Below are 27,600 nucleotides of genomic sequence, written 5' to 3' on the forward strand. Positions count from 1 at the left end.
TCTTAAAATGCTTTTAACGAGAGCAGAATCTTCATAAATAAAGAAGATTCCTCTCTCTCCTCCCACACAATTTTAAAAATATTATTAACCCACATGGTTCTGTTTTTCAGGTATATTGTTGTCATTAATCTTTGTGTGAAATGAATAGTATTATTCTTGAAATCTATTTTCTCCAGTATTAACAGTAGACAATGCAGCCTTAAGTGCAAAAAAAGAACATAACAGTGATTCTTACAAGACAGTGCATTGGTTGCTCACCTCCAGTGTAACATGAATTCACTTCTGAGTAACAGGATAAAATGTTTTTCAAGTATATGAATGACTGCCAGCACCCTGTTCTTTTCTAACTCCTGAAACCGAGTGAACAAGCAGAGATGTGGAACCTTTGAGGCTGCTTGGCTCTGAAGAACTGGGGACCTGCAAATTGTTGTTCTGCACTGGGCCAGTTTCAGTAATATCACTCTTTGGACTTATCCTAGATTAAAAAAAAACAAAACGTTGATATATATACATACACAAACACAAATATGATGCCAGATGTCCTTATAACTGCTACCCATTTTTCATGAGTTTTACCTCCCAAGTGTCCACCTTTAACAGAGGATAATTAACTAAAATCTCTAGGTATATGTTAATACTTCAAAATACAAATAAATTTTTTTTCAAATACAATTTTCACTAACTTCAGAAACTTCATCAAGCACTACCCCATGCATGTGCTGAGCATGGTGTTTTGTAGGGAATACAATTAATAAAGCAGGATTCCTGTCCTCAGTTTAGCAAATATTTTATTGATTTCTCACCATGGATCAGACACCGTATAAGATGTTGGGAACACAAGTAAGACCTCAGCTCTGCCTTTGAGCACTTTACAAATCTAGTGGAGGATAAAAGCATGTATCTAATTACAATCCAGGTATATGAAAGCTGGTCATGGGAACACAGAGAAAGTGCATTTCGCCCAGTTTGAGAAGGCTAGGTAAGATAACCTTGAGACCTGTATAGTTAGCTGTCTGCATTCTGGCTAATTTGATGTTTACCTGTGTTTTGGTCACCTGAGACCATTTGGGAAAATTCATTAAAGATAATGTCAATATCCTTTCATGTTCAGAAAATAAAAACATTTTATAATCATCTTTGTATAAAATGACACCTTTTAGACAGTACCCATAATGTAGTATTAATTAAAACTTAGCTGGAATAGTAAACATTTACCTAAATGTACAAGCAACTCTTAACAGTTATCATAGAAATGAATATTACTTTCCTACTTGAACATATATAATAAGGCTCTTCTCAAAGCTAAGAATTAAACTACTAAATAGCAAATTTATAGGCTGAACCCAAACTTCCTTGGACTAAGAGTATAGACACATCATATAAAATGCTTTCTTTCCAGATGTTATGCTTTAATAAGAAATGTAGAATGCAGTATTTAAATTAGTGATGATTTTAGATAACAAAATTAAATCTCACCTTCCTTCGCTCTGCACACTTTCAGATACGCCGCTCTTGTTCACACCTCCTGCCTGGCCTTTCCTGTCAGCCTGTTCCCCAGAGAGTTTGGAGGTGGACGCTGTGGGGGAGGCAGGTTCACCACAGTCCTGTTCTCTTAATCTGGGGGTGCTTGCTCCGTCTGTTCTCACCTCTCTCACTGATGTTTCTGGCGAGGTTTGGACTTCTGTCAGAGTTTCTTGTCCTAAGTAATCATGGTTAGTGATTGCTACTGCAGAAGTGCCATGATTTGCTGTGGCTCCTGTGCTGGTTCCCATGGATTTGGAAATGACTTTCAACTTATGTGAACTTGGTTTGTAGTGCTTCTTTTTGTGTTTTACTTTAGAATTGTGCTTTAAGAAAAACTCGCATGACTCCTGCAGTACTCTTCGACTTTCACTGATTGGACTGTAAGAAAATCGAAGAGGAGGATTTACTCAATAAATTTTAAGTGTTACAGTTGAAGCCATAAAGGATATCATGTATCTTTTGCCAAAAATCCCCAATCATTAAAGTTAGAAATTCTATATGACTTATATTACTTCCAAAATCTGGGATTATAAATGCTATTATATAAGTAGATTTCCATAAAATGAAATCTTTTGTACATACACTTAGTTGCTTTTGTCAGCATAAACAGTAAACTGGTAAGAAATTAAATAGGCAAACCAAAGGATGAGCACAAGGAAACTCAAACCAGCATAAAGTAAGGGACTATCTGTATTTGTATCCTATATACATATGTCAAATATAAAAATAAATCAGAAGAAAAAGGATATAGAATATAATTAATGATCTTTGTTTAAATTTATTTTCTAACATTAAAGTTAGCAAGCTACATTCAAGTTAGTGGGTATACAAATGGGATAGATATGCAATGAGTGCAAATTTATAAAGTCCAGTTAAATGCAATTGTTCAGACTTCAAAAAGTTGTTTGTGAAAAGTTCTATGGTTCTAAAATTTGTACCACAAAGAGTTCATTAATAAAACCAGTGGAAAACAATTTTTAAAACTCTATAGTACATTGTATGCAATGTATATTAATAACTAAAACTATTTACTCATAAATGTAAATCTATATTTTTACAGAGTATTCCATAAGTTTGAATTTTTACCATTTTTGATAAGGCAAATAAGTAAAATTTTAGGTCAGAACTGTGTGTAATAAAACTTAAAGGTAGTAAATAGTGATCATAGCACATCACTTATATTTGAATCATACTTTACAGATTTCCTTACATATATTTGATCCCATTTAATCTTTTATCATTGGTAAAAAAAGGATAAAACTATTTAAAATGCTGCACAAAAAATAATGAATTAAATGATAGCAGTAATAATATTGGATATACTATAAATCATGAAAAGAAAATGCACATTTTACAAATATTAGATTCATATTTCAAACAGAATAGTATATGTCAGAGACTATTATAAAAAATGCCAAAATAAAGCATATCTCTTCCATGAAAAAGATTTCCAAACTTCAGTCAGCTCATCAAATTAAAATAATAGTTGATATAATGAAACTCTAGTGCAATGACGATCTGAATAATTCCTTGGTATTTTGATCTATTTATTTTAAAACAATGTCCAATAATTCAATAGGTTCTTACTCTCTTGTGCGATTTCGTTTAAAAAATCCAGCCCATTCTGTGCATGTCTTTTTGCTTCCAACCCAGAAGACAGCAGAGATGCCAACAATTAATGTCATCAGGTATTTTATCATAAATAAAGCCAATTCTGGTCGAGCTTTGGTCTTTGCCTACAAAAAAACAGTGAATAATAAAATTTTTGGTGATATATTTAAAGTGAAAAGTCTATATTGTTGATCTAAAATCTTAACAAAAATTATAAATCTTCATCTTTTGTTATAAAAGGTTTGAAATAACATAATACAAATACAATACAATAAACACTACTTTAATTGCAATAAGTTTTCTACCTATGTTCTGAACAAAGAACCTTTAGCTGTGTATTAAAATATATTTCTAGAAAAGGAAAATTACCAAAACATATTTAAGGAACACTCTCCTAAATCTTGGCATGATTTCCTGGCATTTATTCCCATATACGTACAACACCCTCTGATGCTTGCTAAAATATTTGCCTCTAAGAATTTACAAATTTTCCTTCACTATAATGTACCATAAAAAATACATTCAAGTGCATTATAACAACGTATAGTTTACAGTCTTTACACACTGTTAATATTTATAAAAATTTGGTAGGTTAGTGTAAAATGAATATCAGTAAAATGTGAAAATGTAGAAATTTCATAAAAATTAAAATCATACTTTTCTTTCAAGCACAGACTTTCAAATACTATTTTTAAATGTTGCAAAAGTATCAAAATATTATACTTGCTTTTTACACTTATTAATATTTCTTGGAGACCATTCTATATCAGTACAAATACAGCTTTTCATTTTCTTAAAGGCTATCCCTTTGTGTATGAACCATAACTTATTCAACCACCCCTATTAGTGGATATTTAAGTTACTTCCAACCTATAGCCATTTGCAAATAATGATGCAGTGACTATCTCTCTATTATGTAATTACTCACAGTTGTGAGCAGATATGTCTCTAAATTCCTAGAACGGCAGGACCAAAGATTATGTGCATTTTAAATACAATAAATATTGTCAAACTGCTTTCCACAGAAGGTTGAACTAACTGAAACTCTTAATAGCAAAGTCTGAGAATGCATATTTTGCCACAGTTTCACCAACACAATGGTTATAAAACCGTTAGATGTTCACCATATCATAAACAGGAAAATAATTTTAGTTTACATTTCTCTTACTTTAACATTTTTTTTACATGTTTAGGAATAGTTTTTTGATTTTTATTTTCTATGAACCCTCATTTTTATATCAATTTGTTGTTTTTTTTTTCTTACTGGTCTGTAGAAACTCTTTATAAATAAAAGAAATTAGCCCTTCAACTATGATGTGATATGCAAATAAATTTCCCAGCTGGTCTTTTGACTTTGATTATGGGGTTTTTTTTGTTGCCATGCAGAATCTTAAAAAATTATTATTTTTTATTTAGTTAAATATAGCAATCTTTTCTTTCATAGGTTCTGAATTTTATATCATACTTAAGTACTTTTCTACTTGAAGATTATAATCTTGTTTTCTAATATTTTATAGTTTCTTACACGAAACATAATTTTTAAAAACCATAGACCTTAAACTTTTTGTCAGTATGTAATAGTTGTTTTCTTCCCCCCAGTTTGCCAAAAAGACAGGATTCTAGGGGACATTTAATATAGCAGGATCACTTTAAGAGACAGTTCTCTTATTAAGTATACAGTAAAAACAGACTATGGATAATAGACTATGGACAGCATGTAAGGCAAGTAAAACTGCTATCCCCACATATCAGTATAAAAAAGAGGTTGCACTATGTTATAAAGCAATAACATTCTAGAATATAAATTATGTAACATAATTCAGCCCACACATTGCTTGATTTGATACACTGATGACAGTGCTCATGTTCAATATAGTTAGTATCATATATAAATATTCAAAAATAATGTATAAAGTCTATTAAAAACAAAACAAAAAAATTTTTAAGACCTCAACTAAAATGCTTTAAGAAATATTATATTTTCAGAAATTTACACTTTTAAATCTTAAAAACATCACCCTTATACTAATTATAAATAAGCATCAGAAATACATGAAACATATTTTGTTTCAATTGTGTTTTTTCAGTTAAGAAAAGACAGAATGGGTTAGGCAAAAATCAAATTCTGTTTTTATAAGTCTATACTATTCAAAAAGTTATAAGATAATATAATCAAATTAAATATACCCAAAAAGCTTTTCCCTACTAACTGAAGAATTAAAAACAATCCCCAATTCAGCAGAAGTTACTTCTCTTTTTCTCCCTATGACAAGGCCTGTTCTTCTGACTCTGTTCTTCACTACTATTAATCTGCCTTTGCAACCCAATTTAATTTATAAAAGAGCAGTTAAAGGAGGCACTTTACTATTATAACTGAAGCTAAAGTTTGAAGAAAGAACTCTTGGGACACTTACTGTTTCAATTGATTCCCTATGTCTGTTAAATTTTCTCACCTGAAATCTGATTTTGTGTCAATGACTAATAAAAATATATTTCCAGGGAACATTTTCTAAGTTAAAAGAATATAGTGACATAATTAAAATGATAGCCTTTACCTGATAAGGACATGGGATATGGTACTGATGACAATGATCAGAGACCCACGTTATCTCCCAAGTAATCCTGTTGACTTGCTCATAGACGTAACATCCAAGAAGTGTCACCAATGGCACAAGATATAGGCCACTGAAGACTCCAATTCGAATCATAAATTTCTTTAGTTTCTCTTGGTTCCGGCCATCATGTTGTATAACTTGTCGAACATGATTTAAGGAAATAATGCCAGCTAAAAGAAGAGATAGCCCAACAAACACACAAAGGCACAGTGGCAAGAGTACAAAGTAGCGAGAAGCATCCAGGTCATAAAGGCCAACAAAGCAAACTCCACTAATATTGTCTCCTTCAACTTTGTTCATGGCAAGAAGCATAACAGTCAGAAAACCTGGTATTCCCCATGCGACAGCATGAAACCACACTGCTTTTTGTTCAATGGCCTCACAACTCCATTTTCTTCCTGCAGCTAAGAACCAAGTAATGGTAAGAATCACCCACCACACAGTGCCGGCCATTGTGAAAAAATACAAAAACATAAACAGAATAGTGCAAGCCTTATTTTGAGAGCCTAGAACAACTGTGTCACCAAGTTCTAGCTTCTCATCTGCTTTATTGCAGGCTGTGCGATTGCCTAGCAAAAATCCGATAAAGTACATAAGCGATACAATGCTATAACAGACAGAGTAATATATAATTGGTCTCTCTGGGTATCTGAATCTTTTAACATCAATTAAAAAAGTAAGAAATGTGAACAGAGTTGCACAAAGACAAAATATTGAAACTATTCCAATAAAACTTTTTGCAAACTCTAGCTCATCACTTTTAAAATACATGTTGGGGCATGGAGGTGCACACTGTTCAATTCCCAGAAACTTATAGCCTTGTCCCCCGGAAGTCTTAAGATGCCTTGGACACCAAAATCCAATATCTCTTTGGACTTGTTCTGTTTTCTTCTGAGGACCAACAAACTCTGTGTGTGGATCAAAAGTTACAGGAACAGTCTCATCACAGTATTGTAATCTGTAAAGATTATAAAAATCAAATTTATGAAGTCAACATTTTTATTGATTTACTATTTTCAGGCTATGCTTTCTAACTGTAAATTATTACCTTATGCATTCATAATTGATGAGAAGACATACAAAAATAAATTACAGATTAGAGCTGGGTACAAAGCTTTAAAGTTGACTAAAAACTTGTGGTTATTAATGAGACCCCAAAACACTAATACATATAAAATACAACGCAGGTGAACATAAAAATTCACTTGGAAAACAATTAGTCAATTAAAAAATTTTAATATTTTCTGCTTTTAAGATTATATATTTAAGAAATAATTTATCTTAATTGGTAGTCTCCAGACAAAAAAGTGCTGGCTTATCTGTTTATAGAATATGAAATTCATTCTCATTTTCTAATGCCCACAAGCAAAGTAAATAAAACATATGACTAAGGTGATGACAACTAAAATGACTGAATTGAGATCCTTCCCTGGATCGGATAGGGTAGAGTTCAAGTACTTAAAGAAGGGCAAGAAGAACGCCACGAGGTAGGCTGAGGACCAGCTTACCGCACGTCACCACTTTGCTTACGTTGGCCTGGCTGCTTCCCTTGTTTACGGACAGACCTGAGTGATACACATGGATATTTCTGTCTTGGGCAGAACTTTATCACTGGACTGAGTTTGTACACACCAATATTATTTTGGAGGATCTATATGGTTTAAAAAAATGGTGGGGGTTTTTAACAAGGAAGCATTTTAAATACACTTTAGATAGGAAGAGAGAATAATAAAATATACCCCCATAAAATGAACACTCATGTACCTACCAGCTTTATTAAAACATAATATTGTAGCAGTTTTGCTTTATGTCTTTTAAAATGAAGCAATATAACACTACAGATACAGTTATTACCCCCTTCTGGTTCTTATTCCCTTTTCTGTCTCTCCTCAGAAGTATTCATTACCACAAATTCAGTTTTTGTTCTCCTCAAGAGTTTAAAAATATTTTTACTACGTTATTTACTAACTATAAACTTAGATAGTATTGTTTCATAGGTTTCTAACTTTATATAGACATCATGCTGTATACATCATGATGCAATTTCTTTTTTTAAACTCATCACTATATATTTTAGATTTATGCATGTTGACAGATATGAATCAACAGCATTCATTTTATCAACTGTGTGGTAGTATTCCAGTATGTAAGTACATAACAATTTACTAATTGTTCTTCTATGATAGACTTTTAGACTTTTTACTGTTAAAAAAATTAGGAATAATGCTATTATCAATATTCTTGTGCATAACTCTTTGTGTTAGAGCTTCTATAGAAGGGGATTTCCTAGAATGTAGGGCATGAGCATCTGCAACTTTACTATATATTACTCAATTGTTCTTGAAAATTATTATATATCTATCAGAAGTGTGTGAGTTCCACAAAGGGTCTATGGTTTCTTCAGTCTAGAGATAAACCCAAAAAGCTAGTCAGCTCCCTTCCCCAATTTCTTACACGAGGTCTCACTATGTCAGTAGAATATTTAAAATTACAAGCTCCCAGAGTCTAGAGAATAGAAAATAAAAGTAATCATGGAGACTAATGTGCAAAAGGTCAGTGAATTAGTAACAAGCTTCATTCATGAGTTAATGGTGCTTAAAATCCTACTTTCTCATCTAATTGTAAATGATCAAGCCAAAACTTATTCACTATCACAGAAAGGCCCAGGTTAAATATTTCTTTTGAGAGAAAATAAGTGTATGCCTGATATTTTTATATCCAATAAAGATAATTCACCCTGCCAAAATATTACACTAACACTGGTCTAAAGTATATGTAACAAGTATAGTATTTTGACCTTAACATAGTAGAATATTTCATGTTATAAAAATATCTGTTAATTAAGCACTTTTGCATTATTTTCCTTTTAAAATGAACTTATTAATTTAAAAATCTGTCATAGTGTAGTGGGTGAGGGGTGGAAATGCCTGCTGATAAATCATGTCAGGACAGTACATTTTCACCAAAGCAATACCTTTGAGTGGAAAAAGTTTGACTATCATAAAAAAGACAGGAAAATGAGTGAAAGAAAAAGAGTGTAACAAAAAATGATTAGACTCCACAGCCGCTCAGGGGGTATGGTGGGTGTGCACTGCTGTGGGAAAAGTGTGTGGAAAGAGAAGGGAAGAGGCACCAGGTCACAACGAGAGGGACTCATCCTCTAGCAAGCTGTCAGGGAGCAGCTGCAGCCGGAGCTGAAAAGAAGTCCAGTGGGCCACAAAACTCCTCACATATAGAAGTATGCCTGTGCTGCGACAAGCTGAGGAACCCACAGGCCTCAAAGAATTACTACACCTTTTTACCTTCCTTCCAAGACAAAGGCAGTGGAATGGCAAAGGCATTCTCCTAAGTGACCAACAGCCTAATGTATGCCATAAGCACACAGTTCCACCATTTCTCAAAGAGCAAAGCTGTCTATGTTTTTACCACAAAGCTATGTTAAACCTTTCATTATGTTAGAAACTTTTCAATGAGCCAGAGTTAGGGTTTTAATCAGTAGTTCCCTTCTTTCTTTGTATTTTCAAAATAAATAAGATGCCACAAAAGCCTTCATTTACGGAAATGAAGAAAATAAAATTTCTCTGGTTAGAACACATCAGAATTGTTCTTATGTGAAATTGACCCAGTTAACATTTTATAAAGGGATGTTTATGAATTTGCTTTATATTAGTGGGATAGAGTTTAACAGAGGGCTTAAATAATTTTAAAAAATGAATTCTAGTTCCCAATTCAATGTATCAAACATTCTCAAACATGAAATAAATTTGATTTGGTTTAATTATGAGAAAAAGTGTCAGTGTCTCAAAAAAATCAGACTACAAAAATGAAAACTCCAAAAGAGTTGGTAATCATAGTATAAATGCCAGTGTAAATTTTTGTAACTTATAACCCTCCTGCTTCGAAACTGAGTAGGCAAGCCCGTAAAGAAAGAGCAAATATTTTCTCCACAAGCCTGATCATCTTCTAATATAAATATAACTTTTACATTTCATCTTCTCCCTCCCTCCACTAAAATGTAACATCTACTATGGCAGGAATTTTTGCCTGCCATACCTAGTGCCTCGGACAGTCCTGACATATAGTAAGAGTACAACGGATATTTGTTGAATGAATCAGCAGTTTTCTCTCCTCTCTTTTTCCTGTCATCATTCTTGGTGACTTGACCATCCTTGTGGACAATCCATGGGTCCTATGGCTTCTTAGCTCCTCAACCTCCTCATCTCCAGTAACTATCCTTAACCCATTTTGGCCACCTGCAATCATGGTCATACCAGGTACCCTGCTACAACCTGTAAGTGCACACTATCTCCAAAACTCAACTCAAGCATCCTGCCCTTGGTCTGCAAGCTCCTATCCTTGTGGCTCATTTATTCAAAAATTCCCACTGACTATGCCTTTTTAAAAAAAGTCTCATTGGGGATCCCCTCTACTCTGTCTCCATACATCCGTCCTTTCCTTTCTTCACTTCATCATCCATTTAGACTTTCATAGGCTATCATTTCAGTAATACCCCTTTACTGTACTTCATTTTTTTTACTACTGCTCCTTTATCTTTGCACTGAATCCATGTGACAAAACCCCAACCACAGATGAACCAAACTATCTGCTTTTTCTGTACTTAGTCCCAGGCATCCCAGCACTGCTAGAGAAGATGTCAACATGTCAGATCCACCACAAACTCAGGATCACCTGATTTATCTAAAATGTTATGAAACCTCACCAGTCTACTCACTTCCCACTCTTTATTACTCCCACTTCTCTCAAACTCATGCCCTTCTTCCCCAGACTCTCAAAAGAGAATCTTACTACTACACAATGGAAATGGAAACCATCAGATAGGAATCTGTGCAACAACTCTTACCAAAAATCTAAACCTACATATATCCCTAGCAATCCTGTCCTCTCTCCTGCTAACACAATGGAGGCTCCTCCCATCCACGGTCAACATTTTACTTGTGCTTGGGATCCTACCTCCTCAGAAAACTTATTATCTCTTCTTGCCCATATATGCTGGCCTCTTCCTTGTTCCTAGCAGTGCTTAAAGTAGTCAGTTCTTTCCCATTAAAATAGACTCTTCTTGACCTTCCCCTTCTGGTGACCACACTGCTCTTCCTCTCTTTCACAGCCAGTTTCCTGAGAACTGTCCATGTGTCCTGCTGTACTTTTCACTCACTCCTTCACCCACTGCAGTCTGCCCTTTGCCCCAACCACTCTAGTGAAACAGTACGAGTTCATGTTCTTTTTGACTGGCAGCACTTGGCACTTCCTCTGCCTTGAATACCTTCTTCCCTTCTGGACACACATTTCCCGTTGTCCTTATTATTAGTTCAGTTGGAACTATATGAATGACATCTTGCCAAAAGGAATGATAGTAGAAAAGGCACAGTACTTCCGGTCTACAGCATTTAAAAAGGTGTGAGTTCTCTACCTTCTCTCTCCCCCATCTACATGGCTGTCAGAGTTGCAAGATGGTAGTAGCCTGGATTCCTAAGATGAACTGCCAAGGAGAGCTGCCCACACCTCAGCAGGCTGTGACACAAGTGCCGTGCTCCACACAGAAGCTGGCAGGAGCATGATCCCCATTCCTACCTCAAAACACCTGAAGACCTTCTCATTTTTTATTAGCATAAACACATGCCAGATGGGTCCTGAATGGTCTGACTGCTGTTTCTCCCGCCTTCCTTATCCTGCACCACATTCTTTCTTATCCTCATCACTCCAGCAGCCCTGGCTTTTTATAGTTCTCTGAATTTGCCAAGCTCCCTCCCATCACAGGGTCACTGCACAAGCTACTCTTAACAGCCCCAAATGCTCTTCCCTCACATCACTGCCTAGTTACCTTTGTCTTACCCTTTATACAATAGCTCAACAGTCATCTCCTTCCCTTTCCCCCAGTTCAGGACAAAGGTACTACTACACGTTCTCATAAAACTATGCACATCTCCTTTGTTGTATCTACCACAGTCATAATTTTGCATTTCCTGGCATAAATACTTGATTACCATCTTTCCCTCCACCTCACTGTAAGCTACCCGAGAGCAAGCGCCAAGTCTGTTTTTTGCTCACCATTATGTCTGTAACACTTACCACCATAGTGCCTGGTATATAATAAATATGCAATAAATTTTTGTTGAATTAAATAATGAAAGTCTGTCACTAACATTCTTGAGCATTAACACCAATATCAAAATACCATTAGTAGCTTTCAGTGGAAAACATAATTTACCTGTCACATTCAAGTTCCTCAGGCCATCGGATCCCAAAAGTGTCAATTAATTTTTTGCAATCAGAATATACTTTCTCACAAAATTTACGACAAGGTGGAACTACATGAATTTGCTCTGTGCAGGTTGGTACAAAAGCTTTGCAAAGAAAAGTTTCAACATTTGGTGAACATTCCAGATTTGCAAGAGGAAGAAAATGCTGTTAAGAAAAACAAAAAGATTAGGTTAGAAAACATTTTAATAACAAATTAATGAAATTGATTAATTTACTGTTTAAAATATATACCTTTTGACTTATACTTCAAAAGAATTTAAATAAATCTCCCTCTCAATACCATCAAATTTTAAGGAGATAACTTCGTTTAGTCTGTTAGACCTATGCACCTTTCTTACACAATGAAATACTATTATTTTATTCAATTATACATTTTTCAAGAAGGCATGGATTACTCCAGTGAAACCACTTATCAGAGTAATGGATAAACTCTGCAAATCCCATGGTAACTTCTGAGTGTTTGTGCTACTCAACTCTTGACAACAGTGACACAGGGGATCCTATCTTCCTCCTGAGGCACTTTTTTCACTTGTCTTCTAGGGTAACTAATTCTCCTGGATTTCCACCTATCTCACAGGCTGTTCCTTTTCTGATCCTCTTCCATTTCCCAATTCTATATGATGAATGCTCCGGAGCTCAGTCCCCCGACTTCTTCTCTATCTACACTCACTCCTCAGAGGAAACACATCTGGACCCCACCTCTCCTGTGAACCCTACACTTGAATAAGTATGTGCTGCCTGGACAACTCCATTTGGCTGTAAACAGGCACCTCAAATCTAACATATCCAAAGCACAGCTCAATCCCACTGCATCACTATCCCCCAAACAGTCTTTCCCATCTAAGTAAATGATGTCACCATTCACCAAGTTGCTCCTGTCATTCTCTGTTCCCTTTCTCTGGTTTGGATTTCTTTTGAGCCCTTATCTGTGTCTGACATTTCATATATTACTAGTTTACTTCTTAATTTCTGCCTTCACCACTGGAATGTAAATTCCATGAAGAAACGGTCTTTGTTTTATTTTGTTCACTGCTATATCTCCAGTGCCTAGAACGATGTTTGCTACAGAGTGAATTTTAGAATAAATATTTACTGAATAAATGGATGACTCTCCAGAACAATGAATGAACAATGACAAGGCTTGTCAATAAGAAATCTCAGAACATCAAGATAAAGAGAAGATCACAAATGTTTCCAGAGGGAAAAAACGTAATATATGCAAATCAATTAAATTCTGAATATCTGATAATATCAGATGCGAGAAGACAACAAGGAAATGACTCTCAAATTCTGAAGGAAAATTACTTTCAACCTAGAATTTTACACCTGGCCAAACATTTAGGTAAGGGTAAAATAATGATGTTTTTGATCCTATGAGAAATAAAAAATTTTAACTGTCAAGTATCCTCTTTTAGGAAGCAACTAAAAGATGTAGTATTCCCAAAATAAATGAAGGAATATATGAATAAACTAGGAAGAAAAATGATATGGAACTCAGGAATTAGTTGATCCAACACTGGACAATGTTAAGAGAAATTGAATCTTCAGCATGACAGCTAGAAATAAAATTCAGAAGCAATCAGAGCATATTTGATAGGAGGACAAAAGGCTGAAGGAGAAAGGTCTCCAGAGGGTGGGAATGGGGGATTGGAATTGACAGATTATATTATATTTGAGCATCTGGTAAAATTACTGGTAGGTGTCTGACAAGTCTGTTAGGACAGAGAAAAAAAGTTAGCCATAGGTACATAAAAAACAAAGCAAATGGGGGAAAATGCAATTACTGCATTAACTGGGGGGGAAGATACTAAAAAAAAATTGTAATCAGAGTATATTATTTCATTCAGCAGTGTACAGTATTTAGTATTCCTAGTAATGCTAGCACTGACTACTGACTTCACTGAAAATTGTATTAAGAGGTTAGGAGGAGAAGTAAAAGTGGTAGAATAAGAGAAATAAATGATCAACTACCATAATAGGAAAGAATAAACAGACACTGCTTGAGGTTCTACACTGATGAATGAACAAATTACAGAGTCAGCACATTAGTTAGAATATGGCCTACATACCAGAAAACACCTAACAGACTTCCAAGTGGCTGCCTCTAAGAAGCAGGACTGGGACGGGGGTGGACAAGGGTGGGCAAGGACTGTTGTTTCCCTGTTAAAATCCTTTTAGAGTTGAAGGGTTTTTTCCCCCAGCTTTATTCAGGTATAATTGACATATGATAAACTGAACGTGTATAAAGTGTACAACTTGATACATTTTGAAACCACTTCTACAATCAAGGTCATAACTATATCCATCACCACCAAAAGTTTCCTGTTGCCTGTTTGTAATCCCTCCCTCCCTCCATCCCCTACCCTGTCCCCTCAGTCACTTCTCACTCCTGGCAACCATGGATCTGCTTCTGTCACTACAGAGTGGTATTTTCTATAATTTTATGTAAGTGGAATCATACAGTATTTTTGTTGTTGTCTAGCTTCTTTCATCAGTATCATTATTTTGAGATTCATCATGTTGTTCCGTATATCAGTTGTTCATTCCTTTTCATTGCTAAGTAGTGTTCCATTGTATGACTATACCATAATTTGTTTATTTATTCTCCTGCTGATGGAGAGTCTGAAGTGCCATGGGACATTTGAGTATGGATATCTACTAGTACACAGTTAAGTAAACAGAGCTATGCAAGTGAGAGACTTTAGGTTAAGGATATAGATTTGACAGTCATCAGTATAAATATGGTAACTGAAAAAATGGATTGAAGCTACCCGAAGAGAATGTGTAGAGTAAGAGTAGACGAAAATTCTTATTTTGGGGAATGCACTGAACCTACATATTTTCATGTCCTTCCTCTCTAAATGCCACTGAAATGAGAGAAAAGGTTTAAAGATAAAAAACCAAATTCACATCTGCATTAAAAAAACAGGGAACGGTCTCATCAACGAACTATAAACTTGGAGAAATTTCTGGAAAATAAAAAGGAAAGAGGACTTTTACTTCTTGCAGTATAGCCAACTAAATATTTCCTCCCACAAAACATTCATACTCTGGATAATAGCAACAATATACTTTAAAATGTGTTGCTGAGCATTGTATACACCTAAAAAAAAACCCTTAAAATATATAAAGCAAAGCAACAAAACTACAAGGAGAAATGAACAATTCCATGATCATAATGAGAATTTCAGTATAACTTTCTTAGTAAATGAAAAGTCAAGCAGACAACAAAATTAATCAGTAAATATGAGGTTTGATGAGCACTACAATGAACAATCTGACTTAAAGGGTACATACAGAACCCACACCCAGCAATTAAGGGACAACAGTTTTGGAGGATGTTGGACCAGTGGAAAGTTCATCCTGCCCTGATGAGGCAAAGTGACTGAACAAAGACAGGGCTGCCACAGTTGGTATACTATATCTATCTTACTTAAACGATGCCATGAGACCTGACCCTTTGCCACCTACCAGGAACTTGCTGGAGAGCAAAACAACACAGTACTTTTCTCAACTTCCTCTACGCTGAGGGGGAGAATGCCCAGACTTTGTGAGTATCCTCCTCTGGGAATGAGGTGGAAGAAGGGGAGGCATGGACCACTGACAGCATTTACTTCTTTGTTTACTGTCCCCTAAAAGCCTAGTTCCTAAATTTTTTGAGTGTCTGGTAATCAGATCCTTTGGTGGAAAGAATTAAAACACACTGTATTTAGTTCTTCTAACTCAGAAGTCATTTTGCAATAGCTTTGATAAACTGAGGCTCAGCACTTAAGAACTAATCATCCAGTTCAACGGCAAGCAAAATGAAAGTCGCACATGTACTTTTACTATACTAAAACCATTTCCTTACAGGGCAAACATGGCAAGTCACTTCCCTTGTTTAATTCTTCTAGTGTGCCAGTGTTGCTTAATCCAATAATGCTGATGTTCACACACTATGTAAAGGATAAACTGGATGTTGAAAATGCAATACCTTCAGAGGCCAGGCTGGTAAATTCAAAGGGTATTAGACAATAGGGAGCAGTGGGGTAGCAGCTGCTACTCAACTGCAGCAGACTGCTACTTGGGAAATGCGGGCAGACAACTGTCAGATCTATCAATTTTTCACAAGAAAACAGAATCAGGATTTTTATTTGAAATCACCCAAAGTTTAGATTTTGGCACTTTAATTTACACATTTAAAACCCTGTGTAGGACATGTCTTCAGGTCAAATCCAATATGGGCCACCAACTTCCAAATTCTGCTGCAGACTAACAAACTTAAAGAATTTTATACTTGGAAGGGACCTAAAAGGACCTGTAAGTCAATTATTTTCTGTGTGTGTGTGTGTGTGTGTGTGTGTGTATTTTCTTTAAATAAAAGGTTACAGAGAAGCCCCGTACATTTAAATAAATAAAGGCGCAGCTGCCGTAGCTGAAAAGGAAGCCCTCCCCACTGAGATACCTCTCACTGCTCCCTTTCACTACTAGTCACCTCAAAGCACCTCCAGAGATCATAGTTGGAAAGCCACTGTGTCCTTATCCCTGATCGAAAGTTCCTTTCGCCAATACTATAGCTACTGATGATAAACCAGAACTTTGATTTATTCAGCACTTACCATAAGCTCTACCATTTACCTTTACAACAACCCTGTGATATGCATGTTCCTATCTCTGCTTTGCAGGTAACTGAGACTCTGAGAGGTTAAGCAATTTGTATAATCACAAAAATAGTAAGCAGCAGAACTAGGATATGAACCTGGGTCCATATGACTCCAGAGCATGTCCCCTGTAACTTTTACACAATGCTGTCACTCAATTCTTCCTGGAAATTACCCTTTCCCAAAGCACCAAGACAGGCAAAAATGCCAGCAAGGATGAAGGGAAGAAAAGATATCAAAAGAAGATTGGGAACTTTCTACATGAAAGAAACTTTCCAGTTCGAAAAAATAAATGTTCACAGGACACATATTAAAGACTCTAAAACCTCAAGCTATCTTTATCACATTCCAGATGATACATGTTACCTCTTGAATTAGGTAATTTTGGAACAAATAATTTTAGAATAGTAGCACTTTAAATAATGGGTAGTTAGAGCACTGCCTTAGCAATACCAAGATCAAGGATCCCCATGCTGGCCAGCTGCCAAAACAAACAAACAAACAAACAAACAAACAAATAAATAAATAAATAATAGGTAGTCAGCTTATTACTGAACTCACTATACCAATCAGTTGAAAACATAAATGAGATGAGCATATTTCGCCAATCTTTTGAAGTAAAAATCTTGACAGGAATCTTTTATGCTCTTCTACAAAATGTCCTGGGTAGTACTCTCAGAGACCAAACCTTGAGATGGAAGAACTATTAACCTGACTCACTGTGATATTTCTTAAGTCCTTAATTTTATACTCTAAATTCTACCATATTATTAAACTAGTATTTAGCACACTAAGTGCTACGTAAACCCACAGATTGAGCAAATACTCAAACTTCCTGGTCCCTTCATTCTGTTCTCTTTCTTCCCTCTTAGTGACACATCTTTCTCAATTCTCTTAGTAACCTAGCACCTTCATGATCACACTTATTAATTTCCCATTTTCAAATTTCATTTTCAAAGAAACTCATCCAATAACTAATCACAACGTAAAGTATCAGTAATGCTTTTGAGATTTTACCATTCAATAACAACTAAAATCGTCCTGTTAATGACAGTTTGAATGCTCAGAGAAATAAAAGGTAGGCTCCTTTAAGAAAATGGTCAGTCTCTGACAGAAATTCCTAGAAACAGTAGTTACTGTTAACACTGTCAGAGATGAGAAAAAAGTGAGCAATTGAGAAGACAATTCACACCTCTATTGTGAAAAACAGCCTGAGCCACACAGTAAGATAAATGGATACTGAGAACCAAAATATATGGAGGGTTTTATAAAATCCTTTGCTGGATATAATATCAGCATTTTAATTTTAACCAAATTCTAGCTACTATTTAATTCTAACAGTTTAATTGTAACTATTTAATTTAACTACCTGTGCCACCTTTGACAAATAATTTTCCGTCTTTGAGTCTGAGAGCATTCATCAGTAAAATGAGAGCAATGAACTACTGAATGATCTCTAAGGACATTCATGGCCCAAAAGTTTATGAAGAGGGTAACAAAGACTTGAGTTGCGGAGCTGGAGATAAGTTCTGAAACAACTGTAGGTACTACAGTGAAACTTTCTCCTTGGCTGTCAACTCTGTCTTGCACTCAGAAGTGAACATTCGCTGTGTTCATCTGCCCAGTAGTCCATCACTGGGAATCCCAGTAGACAGGACGCTCAGAGGCTAAGCAGGAAGGCAGGGACGCAGGCTGGCGGCAAAAACACTGTATCCAAGCCTGGCCATCGGGATGCTCCGGGTATTGTGATTCTTGAGGAGAGGGTTGTGCAAAAGAACAGATATAGTCAGGTTATTGGGGGCAGCTGCCCTGGGGTCAATAATCCTGTAGTACCAAACTAAGTGTCCAGTGACAATGGTTCAGGAAGTGTCCAATGACACTGGCACTGGTAACATACTGATCCTGTGGCATGATCTTAACTATGTCCTGGTTCCCTTTGCTCCTCCCTATATTCTGAACCTGGTTCTCCAGACTCCCCACTGATTCTTTCCAATATCTATTTTCTGCTTAAATTAATGAGTCGGTTTCTGTTGTTTGCAACCAAGAAGACCAAATAGTAGAGAAATTACACAAAGAATAGGTTGCAAGTGATCTCAGCAAAATGGGAGGAGTTCTAGAACTAGGTTTCTGGCCTAATTGGGGCCAAAAGCAGTGAATATTGTTAGTATTTCGAGATAGAAATCTGGCCACCCAAGGCATATAGCAGCAAAACACTGAATTGAGTTATCCTTGTAATCACTTAGATTCTAAGTACATCTTAGAATGATATTCCCAGTGAAGGCAAGGCTATGTGGGATCAAATGAGTGGCTGCTGTCAAAGAACCAGAAAATAGTATGAGGAGCATGAGTTATTCAAAGAATGTGGTGTGAGGTGAGGACTTCTAATGGCACTGCTTGGCTTATGAAGAGAATACAAAGTGGCATCCCTGAATTCTTGACTCATGATGTGGAGTAAAACATAGGACTAAAAGGACTTAAGGCTTAAGAAGATGAAAACCAAATGGACAGTTTGATCCTGCAGGTTGCCAAATTATATCAGTTTAACTTGCTTCCCTTTCATGTAAGAGATCTGGTGATACTGTAATTAGTAAGCAGTGCACCCAGAGATGTGAAGTGGGGATACATGACAAGGTTCAGCGTATTCACACAGTGCTCTGAATCTGCACCCCTCAAGGCAGACCCTCCTAATCCAAAAGATTTACTTTGTAAGAAGAAAATAAATAGCCTTATGCCCATCCCCACCACTCTTCAATGTTTCAACTTATAACCAGAGTTCCACTCCAGCAGGCCCTGGAAGGGTCAAGTCACAATCTAGAAAAAGAGCTTATAAATTAGTTGTAAGACACTGTTATATTGGTTTCTGAGGGTGCTAGATTAAGGAGGAAAGAACACAATTTTAGATGGGGCTAAGATGTACAGACATGTGTATTTCTCAGAGAGCCATATTTAGCAATAGCACAATCACAATACTGGTTTTCTGAATAAACATTTTACGGTAGGAGGGACCAAACAAAAACCATTAGAGATCTCCCTCCTTACCATGATAGAAAATCAAAAGCAATATTACAGACCAAGGAAACTTTCAGAGATTGGTGATACCATCAAAAACATTCAAGGGTAGTCATTCCTACCACCTGTCCATTTTAATTATCCAGTACAACTGGATATGTTCTTAATAGATTGTCTTAAGCAACTCTAATCAAATGGTTAAGATACTTTTCCAGATGTGTACTGTAGAAAAACAGTACAGCCCTGACACCTTGTGTGCAGCTCTATATCTGGCTGATGCTTTTTACTCCAAAAGCAATTTGCTTTCACCAAGCATGGGACAGCAGCACATCTTCACCAACTGGCTTTAGAGCAGCGGTTCTCAAAGAGTGATCCCTGACTCAGCAACATCAGTGTCCCCCAGGAGCTTGATAGAAATGCATATTTTCCATCCCATCCCAGACCTACTGATTCAGGAACTGTGGGGCTGCAGCCTGTGATCTGTGTTTTAACAAGCCCTCAGATGATTCTGATGCACATCAAAGTTTGAGAACCACTGCCTTAGAGCAACATCAGCTCGTCAGCTCTATGCTTCAACTTCACCTTCAGAGACCGTAACCATATTACTATTTCATGGGACATGACATTTGTCCATCATATTGAGGACATAAAGCTGATAAGGCCACAGACTTGAACCCTACATGCCATGGTTAGACACAAATACAAATAAGTAGATTAACCCTTCGTAAGTAAAAGGACCTTTCACTTTGATTTTGTTATAAGTTCCTGTTAGAGACTGAATATAACAATGGAATATCTAGAGATCATCAACCCAAGCTCTCTCTCATGACCTGGGTGTTTTTGCCTACTCATAACATCAGGTGTACGCAACAGCACTCCACCTTCAAGTGGCCTGAGCAAATCTTAAAGACATGGGAAAGTAGCATGAGCATATTTCTCACATCATCAGAATGCCTACTTCTACCGTACTATCACCCTCTCCTTAAAACACACCCATGGTTTCATGGACAGTTTCCTCTGACCAAATGGCTTATGAGGAAACTATTAACAGCCTGTTTTACACAAGCTATCTATTATACAAAATGACAACTGACTTGGAACACTTTTCAGTATCTATTTCATTTTATGTAATTAATATCTAACTTTCAGATTAACTGCAGCTATTTTCAGATAGTCTTCCTGAAAAACAAAAAGGTTAATCACAACAAACATTTTCTTTCCTTGTATATGGGGGTGCAAGGGTCAAGAATAAGGAGATAAGGTGACAGCAGAAAAATGAAAACGTTTAAAAGCCACTGCACAATAGAAATGATTTTTCCTAAAGGTATGTTTATCTAGTTTTTCTCCATCCTTTTATTTTTAATTGAATAGAGACATTTTAATAATACATGTTAACAGGTGGAAAGGAAAGGGTTTTGTTTGGCTCACTTCCCTTTAGATTGTTTAAAAGTGGAACAACCACATGTTGTTCCAAACACAATACATGACTTTGCTTTTGCCTAGACCTCAATGAAGGCAATTCAAAAAGAAAAATATAACGTTCCTGTTTCCATTTTCCCTAGCAGTCTCAGCTCTTTCTGGATGAAATCAGTTTCTCAAGGGACGTCAACTTCACAGTTTGGGAAACAATGCTCTAGATACAAAACAAAATGAACACAATGGAAAACCAGCAGCCATTTGTTTTTCTACATGGGAGAGTTAGACTGTACAACATTGTTTTCATTACAAAACCAAGTTACTATTCAGAACTGTAGATTAACTCTTTGTAATACAAATAACTTCAGGTTCAGATAATAAAATAAAGAAAAAACCAAAGTCCCTTATTTCAAGCACTCTCTGAAACAAAACTAAAGAACCAAGATAACCCACTCAGATACTATAGGTTTGTGATTAAATTTGACTTAAAAAAATTTTATGTGGAAAATAAATAACATATAACTCAGTGAACATATTAATAAGCATGCATGGTGATGTTTATTACTTGCTATACTGTCCTTCAAACACTTTCAAGTACTTTAAATGAAGGCTCAGCAAACTACAGCCCATGGGCCAAATATGGCCCACTGCCTGTTTGTGCAAACAAAGTTTTATTGAAACACAGCCACACTCCTCTGGTCACAAATTGTCCGTGACTGCTTTTGTGCTACAATTGCAGAGTTTAATAGCTGCGCCAGAGACTATGGTTTTTAAAGTCAAAAATATATACTATTTGGCCCTTTACAGAAAAAGTTTGCAATCCCTGCTCTAAACCATTAGGTTCAGAACTTAAACATTCTTAAGAAATACCTGGACAGCTTGTTAAAACAGTTCCCTGGGATCTATCTCTTCAGAGATCATGATTCAGCAAGTTGAGGTGGGGTCCATGAACTTGCATTTCCAACAAGCTTATAAGCTGCTGGTTGATGAATTAAACTTTGAGAACTACTGCTCTAAACCATCTCATATAACCACAGATTAACAATGACCATAAATGTCTAAATTCTGTAAAATAGGCTAGCTGTCACAAAATGAAAACTGAGGCATAAAAGAGGAGTGAGATAGATCTCTTGACTTATACAGAATTCTTGGTGGCTAAGAAAGTACAACTGGTTGCCATAATCATCAGACAATTCTTCAGCCCCTCATCCTAACACTAATTCACAGTGAATACTGGAAATTCAACAGGGACCAGCAGGAGCCCAATATCTTCTTTGGAGAAGCTATAAAACACATTTTATAAACAAAAACAAAAGCCAAGGCACATGCAGCCATAATCTAGTACTTGACTAGACTATAAACTTACATACTAAAGTACAATGTTTGAAAAAAATCTAACACATAGTTTATAATCCAATAGTCCAATCCAAAGATGAATTCTTTCACTTCATAGAAATAAATAGAAATGATTAAAAATCAAATTATTTAAGCAAATTCTAAAAAACAGGTGTAGAGCTAATATGGGAAAGAAAATAGAGGATGACAACTGATATATTTTATTGGAGCTAGGTTCAGGCAGAACCCAAGAGGATAATATGTAAACCACCCAAAAATATTAGAATGTTTTTCACTTGGACATTGTAGAAGATAGAGGTGGAAGGTAAAGATTTGGAAGGAAAAAACTCTCTTTGCTGATTTATTAGGACAGGAAATACCACCTTTTTCTTTATTCAGGTTTAATTGAGCATTTACCATGCTCAGAGGCACTGTATATACTAGGCATTAGGGATAGAGATGAATAAACACCATCCCTACCTTCAACAAGCTCACAGTCTAGTGAGAGACATGTAAATAACTGCAATACAACATGATAGTTATAAGAAAGAACGCTCGTATATATTAAGTACTATAAGAGTGTAGAGAGTAAGCTGATTAAACATACTTGGGAGAAAGGTGAAAGGAGGCTTCACTAAAACCAGTTACTGTTCTCACTTATTGGTGGGAGCTAAAAATTAATATATAAATTCACACACACACACACACACACACACACACACAACTGGGGGGGAGAAGATATAACAACCACAATTACTTGAAGTTGATACGACAAGCAAACAGAAAGGACATTGTTTGGGGGGGGAGAAGGGAGGGAGGTTTTGGTGATGGGCAACAATAATCAGCCACAATGTATATTGACAAAATAAAATTTAAAAAATAAAATAAAATTAAATTAAATTAAATTAAATTAAAAAAAAAAAAAAACCAGTTACTACTTTAACTGAGACCTGAAGGAACTGAGGTGAACAAGGGTAGGTAGAGGGCCCACGAGAGGATACAAGATGCGCAAAGGTATGGAGGTGAGAGAGAGTAATACGGATTTGAGTTCTACAAATAGGTCAGTTGGCTGAAGCAGAGTGTGCAATGTGGGAAGGGACAAGCTTGGCGGGCTGGACGGGAAGGCACGGTTCCACCGGAAGAGTCCTGGATGCCACTCTAGAACCAGGTCTTTATTTCTCCAGCTTTAGGGAAATTTGCATTTTAATAAAATCACTTTGGCACCACTAGAGGGAAGAGTCTGAAGGCTAAAGGTTTTATTTTGAATCTAACAAGATTTTGTGATCAAGGCACTGATGAGAGGGAGAAAGAGAGGTAGAGCTGAAAAGAGGTAAAAAAAAAAAAAATCAACTAGTTTAATTTTTACTTAAATGAAGTTTGCAAAGAAGTAGCAAAGACTGAAATTTACACTCTGCATTCTGAATATTAGGAAATATTATCTTCTTTATCCAATAGGATCGAGGGTATTAAAAAAAACTGTTAAAGATGACATTACAGTCCACGTGGACAGAGAAGACTGTGTCAGATCATCGTGCTCAAACGCTGGACATATCATAAGTTCTCTGGGCTTCAGTCTTTTCACCTGTATTACGAAGGGTTCAGGGGTTCTTAACCTGACCCATAAATAGAAATATACTTCGATATAATTGGTTTCCTGTATAATCCTACTCATTTTACTTATTTAAGTTTTCAAACATTCTCTTATTCTGAGAAGCGGTTAATGGCACAAAAGAGATTAAGAAGCTCTGCATGATCTTTAGGGTCATCTACAACTCTCAATTTATAGGATTTGGGACATCAAATACAGGAACTAAAAGAGAATGCTTTGGGGCCGAGCCCGTGGCGCACTCGGGAGAGCGCGGTGACGCTCCCGCCGCGGGTTCGGATCCTATATGGGAATGGCCGGTGCACTCACTGGCTGAGTACCAGTCACGAAAAAGACAAAAAAAAAAAAAAAAAAAAAGAGAGAGAGAATGCTTTGGCTAAGGAAAATAAGAATGGGGCAGTAGGAAAAGCACAATACTATAGATCAAAAAATTTATATATAGGGCTTAATAGTCTGACCCAGGTTCATATTATTTTGCTTTTCCATTTCCCCTTCTGTCCCTTTCTCCTTTTTTAGACTTAGGTTAACACTGATATTAAGCAAATACTTGACAGCTTTCTTCTTTTGTATCCTTAAGTCTACCTAAGTATGATTTACAGAAATATAACTTCATTAGTAAAGGCTATGAGAAAGTCTAGTATATAGGGAAGATTATATAATGAAGAGATTGGTAATATTAGCTATCAAATAAAGGAGATAAGAACAAAAAGCTTTATTGATAATATTCAGACACAAAAGTATCTGGGAAAGAAGCTAAGTAAATAATAAAAGTCAGAAACAATTGGTTTTAAAAAAGACATGTGTGAAACAAAAACTAGTTGTTACCATCTTACAATTATAGGCATTTAATAGCAGGGATGCCTCTCCCCTATCTACCTAATAGTACTCTATGACAAGAAACTCTAGTCTAAGCGATATGAATTTTTAAGATCACTGTCAGCATTTAAACTGAAAATGTATGTAGCTTCTTACAGGAAGGAAACCAAATGTTTAAAAAAAAACTTTAAGAACACAATACATGAGTTATAAAACATATTATCAAAGAAAATATGAATGAATGATGGAATTATTGCTTGATGGTATTCCCACTATATACTTTATTTTAATCAAACCATCAAAATGGTTCTGATTAATCAATGAAAGTCTCACTAAACCATTTGTTCAATGTTCAAAAGGACATCTTGCCCTGGTTTGAAAAACCGTTGAAAGGTTACAATAATATCCTTTTAAATTACATATTCTTAGTATCTAAAAGCTTTCCTACTCTACACATGAGTCTACAATGAGGTAGTCAAACAATTATTCAATTGAACAACAACAGAAGACTTTCAAAGATGCCAAGTCAAATCTAGTCAGTTTTAAACACAGTTTCTATATAAAATTTGTAGGAGTTTTATCTCTTAGCAGCAATCTGAGGAAAAAAGCCTTTACTATCCTCAGTCTTTCTGAAGAAAAACTACAAAAACAATGCATTTGTCTTCTTTCCTTCATGGGACTTATCAACCTAACAAATCTCTATGTGAGGGCAGGTTCCTGTCTCTACAGGTAGCTCTTTCTTCCCACACCTCCCTAGCAATTTGCATATCTCTAAACCAGGCAGGGTTAACTGAGGCACCTAAGGCAATCTTTAGTGTGACTCTCTACTCCTCCCCTGACATGTGGTTTCTTTTAACAAGTCTCATACAAAGAATATTTAAGTGTTAAGCTTAAAAAGCAAAATCACTTTTTAGTAAAAGATTGTCTGCAGTCCCAAAATATTCCAATAATTTATGTGTTTCAGAAAAACTGTGTCAAGTGCACATTATAACTACTTATAAAAACATATAGGTTTCTTCATTTTTAGTCCAGGCAATACAGGTTACATGTCCAGTGAATTAGAAAACAATTCGGAATTTGAATTTCCAGAGGAACTAGCATAGTCAATTCAAGAAAGCACAATATTTGCCAGGTGCGAGATATTTAGAAATCATTTGTAATCATACTTCATTATAAAACAAACTCTATTTTAAGCAAAACCACTAAACAGAACCCTAAATGTACACAAAACACAAGTCAGTGGGGACATTTAATTTTCAAAAGGATTTTTCAAAATATGACTTGCGCACAACTTGAAGCAATACCTTGCTATGTTTAAAAATAAAACTCACATTTATGGTTTATTCTAAAACAGAGCATTAACTTTTTTCCAAAAAGGTATGAAGCTCTACTCACCTCAATTTCCAAAGCAGCAATATCCTGGTCATAATGACCCATCAGATTAGGGAAAAATGTCATGTTGTAGGCCATTTTCATACATCTGGGAACAGTAATTGGTTCGCAGGTGAAGAGACTGTGCCCTCTTACGAGGGGTAGAAAAATACACGGCAAGAAAAATGTAAACATTTCTATTTCCTTCAAATTCCTGATTTTACCGCATGGCTTGGGTTAATCGCTCTTTTCATTCTCAGAAGACTCCAATCCAAAGATAAAATGTTCACATTCCTCACTTCATTATTTTACCATTTCAAAGGAAGCTGTTTTCCTGAAAATGAGTTCTAGGTCAATTACTGTAAAAATAACCAAGAGGGTGTATGAACAACATTTGTCTTAAACTCAAATGTGAACATGGAAGTGTAGAGTTACGAATTTCATCCTAGGTAATTAACACTGGAAAACGACAGAAAATTCTGCCCTAGAGAGATCCTACTCTCCCATCTGCCTTGGCACAGAATATATCATTTGCTGGGAAAGCCTCATCTCTAGAGAACTGATGATAGAAGGTGTGTGCTGTATGGAACACAGGGTAAAAGGGGGACACTGGATGAGTGGGATGGGGGGAAAAAAAAGTAATGCTCGTGGTTAGGAATAGTTAAAAAGGATTAACAGAATCATAAAAAGTTAAGGGCCCCTGTGGAAAATCTGACTACGCACAAAAAAACCGAGGCCCAGGGAAATTCCTTAAGATTAAAGAGTTCTTGAACTTTGGGGCAGTGTTTTGGGGATATACTCTTCCTGTTTTTCAAAAGGCCAATGAGAGGGAGACTTTTAGGATTCCTCCTGCGGAGGAGCAAACTTGTTTACACGGGCTGGTGGCGATGCCGTCGAAAAGAAAAAGGAGCAAATCTGTCCCTGGAGGGCGACGGCGGTCCTCGGGGGAGGGAGTCTGTCGGGCCCGAATTACCAGTCACCCCCACTCCCAACCCCCGACACACGCGGATGCCCCGGGCACCTGCCGCAGGCCTGGGCCGGGCCGCAGCTCCCCGGCCTGCTCCGCGCCGCGGGGACCCGGCATCGCCTTTCCGGAGCGGGCTCCCACTTCCCAGCAAACTTTGGTCGGTGCGGACCTGCGGCTGCCAGCGCGAGGCCTGCGCGCCCCTTCCCGGACGCGGCCCCGAGCCCGCCCGGGACCCGCCCGGCCGCCCCGCGTCCGCCCAGTTGGGACCGGGGGTGCCTCACCTCGGGCGGCGGTCTTAGGTCACACTCTTCGTCCCCGTCCCCGTCCAGCCCACCGTCCTCCCGCGACCTCGGCCGGCTCCGGGGAGTGTCCGGGACCCGAGCCGCCGCCGGAGCCGCCCGGGAGCTGGAG

The 27,600-nt window shown here is 36.7% G+C and overlaps 1 protein-coding gene across 3 annotated transcripts; it reads right to left on the minus strand.

Moving 5' to 3' along the window:
* Positions 1–27,600, minus strand: FZD6 (frizzled class receptor 6). Of its 3 annotated transcripts, none has more exons than XM_063079683.1 (7): positions 27,471–27,600; positions 26,247–26,331; positions 11,977–12,173; positions 5,691–6,708; positions 3,112–3,260; positions 1,477–1,902; positions 1–475 (listed from the first exon to the last, which is right to left on the minus strand). In XM_063079683.1, the coding sequence occupies exons 2-7, from the start codon at positions 26,325–26,327 to the stop codon at positions 307–309; spliced, it is 2,040 nt and encodes a 679-aa protein (XP_062935753.1). In that variant the 5' UTR covers positions 26,328–26,331; positions 27,471–27,600; the 3' UTR covers positions 1–306. The 3 variants fall into 3 exon arrangements, with proteins under 3 accessions (XP_062935753.1, XP_062935751.1, XP_062935752.1); XM_063079681.1 differs by having other exon boundaries at positions 26,247–26,556; XM_063079682.1 differs by having other exon boundaries at positions 26,247–26,373; positions 27,471–27,483.

Source organism: Cynocephalus volans, chromosome 15 (assembly GCF_027409185.1).
Source record: "Cynocephalus volans isolate mCynVol1 chromosome 15, mCynVol1.pri, whole genome shotgun sequence".
Classification (NCBI taxonomy): Eukaryota; Metazoa; Chordata; class Mammalia; order Dermoptera; family Cynocephalidae; genus Cynocephalus; species Cynocephalus volans.

Coding starts and splice junctions, on each gene's coding strand:
- FZD6 (XM_063079681.1), bottom strand. CDS start 26,417: ATGTTTACATTTTTCTTGCCGTGTATTTTTCTACCCCTCGTAAGAGGG. Junction 12,174..26,246: donor TTGCTGCTTTGGAAATTGAG/GTGAGTAGAGCT, acceptor TTTTCTTAACAG/CATTTTCTTCCTCTTGCAAA. Junction 1,903..3,111: donor AAACGAAATCGCACAAGAGA/GTAAGAACCTAT, acceptor ATTTTCTTACAG/TCCAATCAGTGAAAGTCGAA.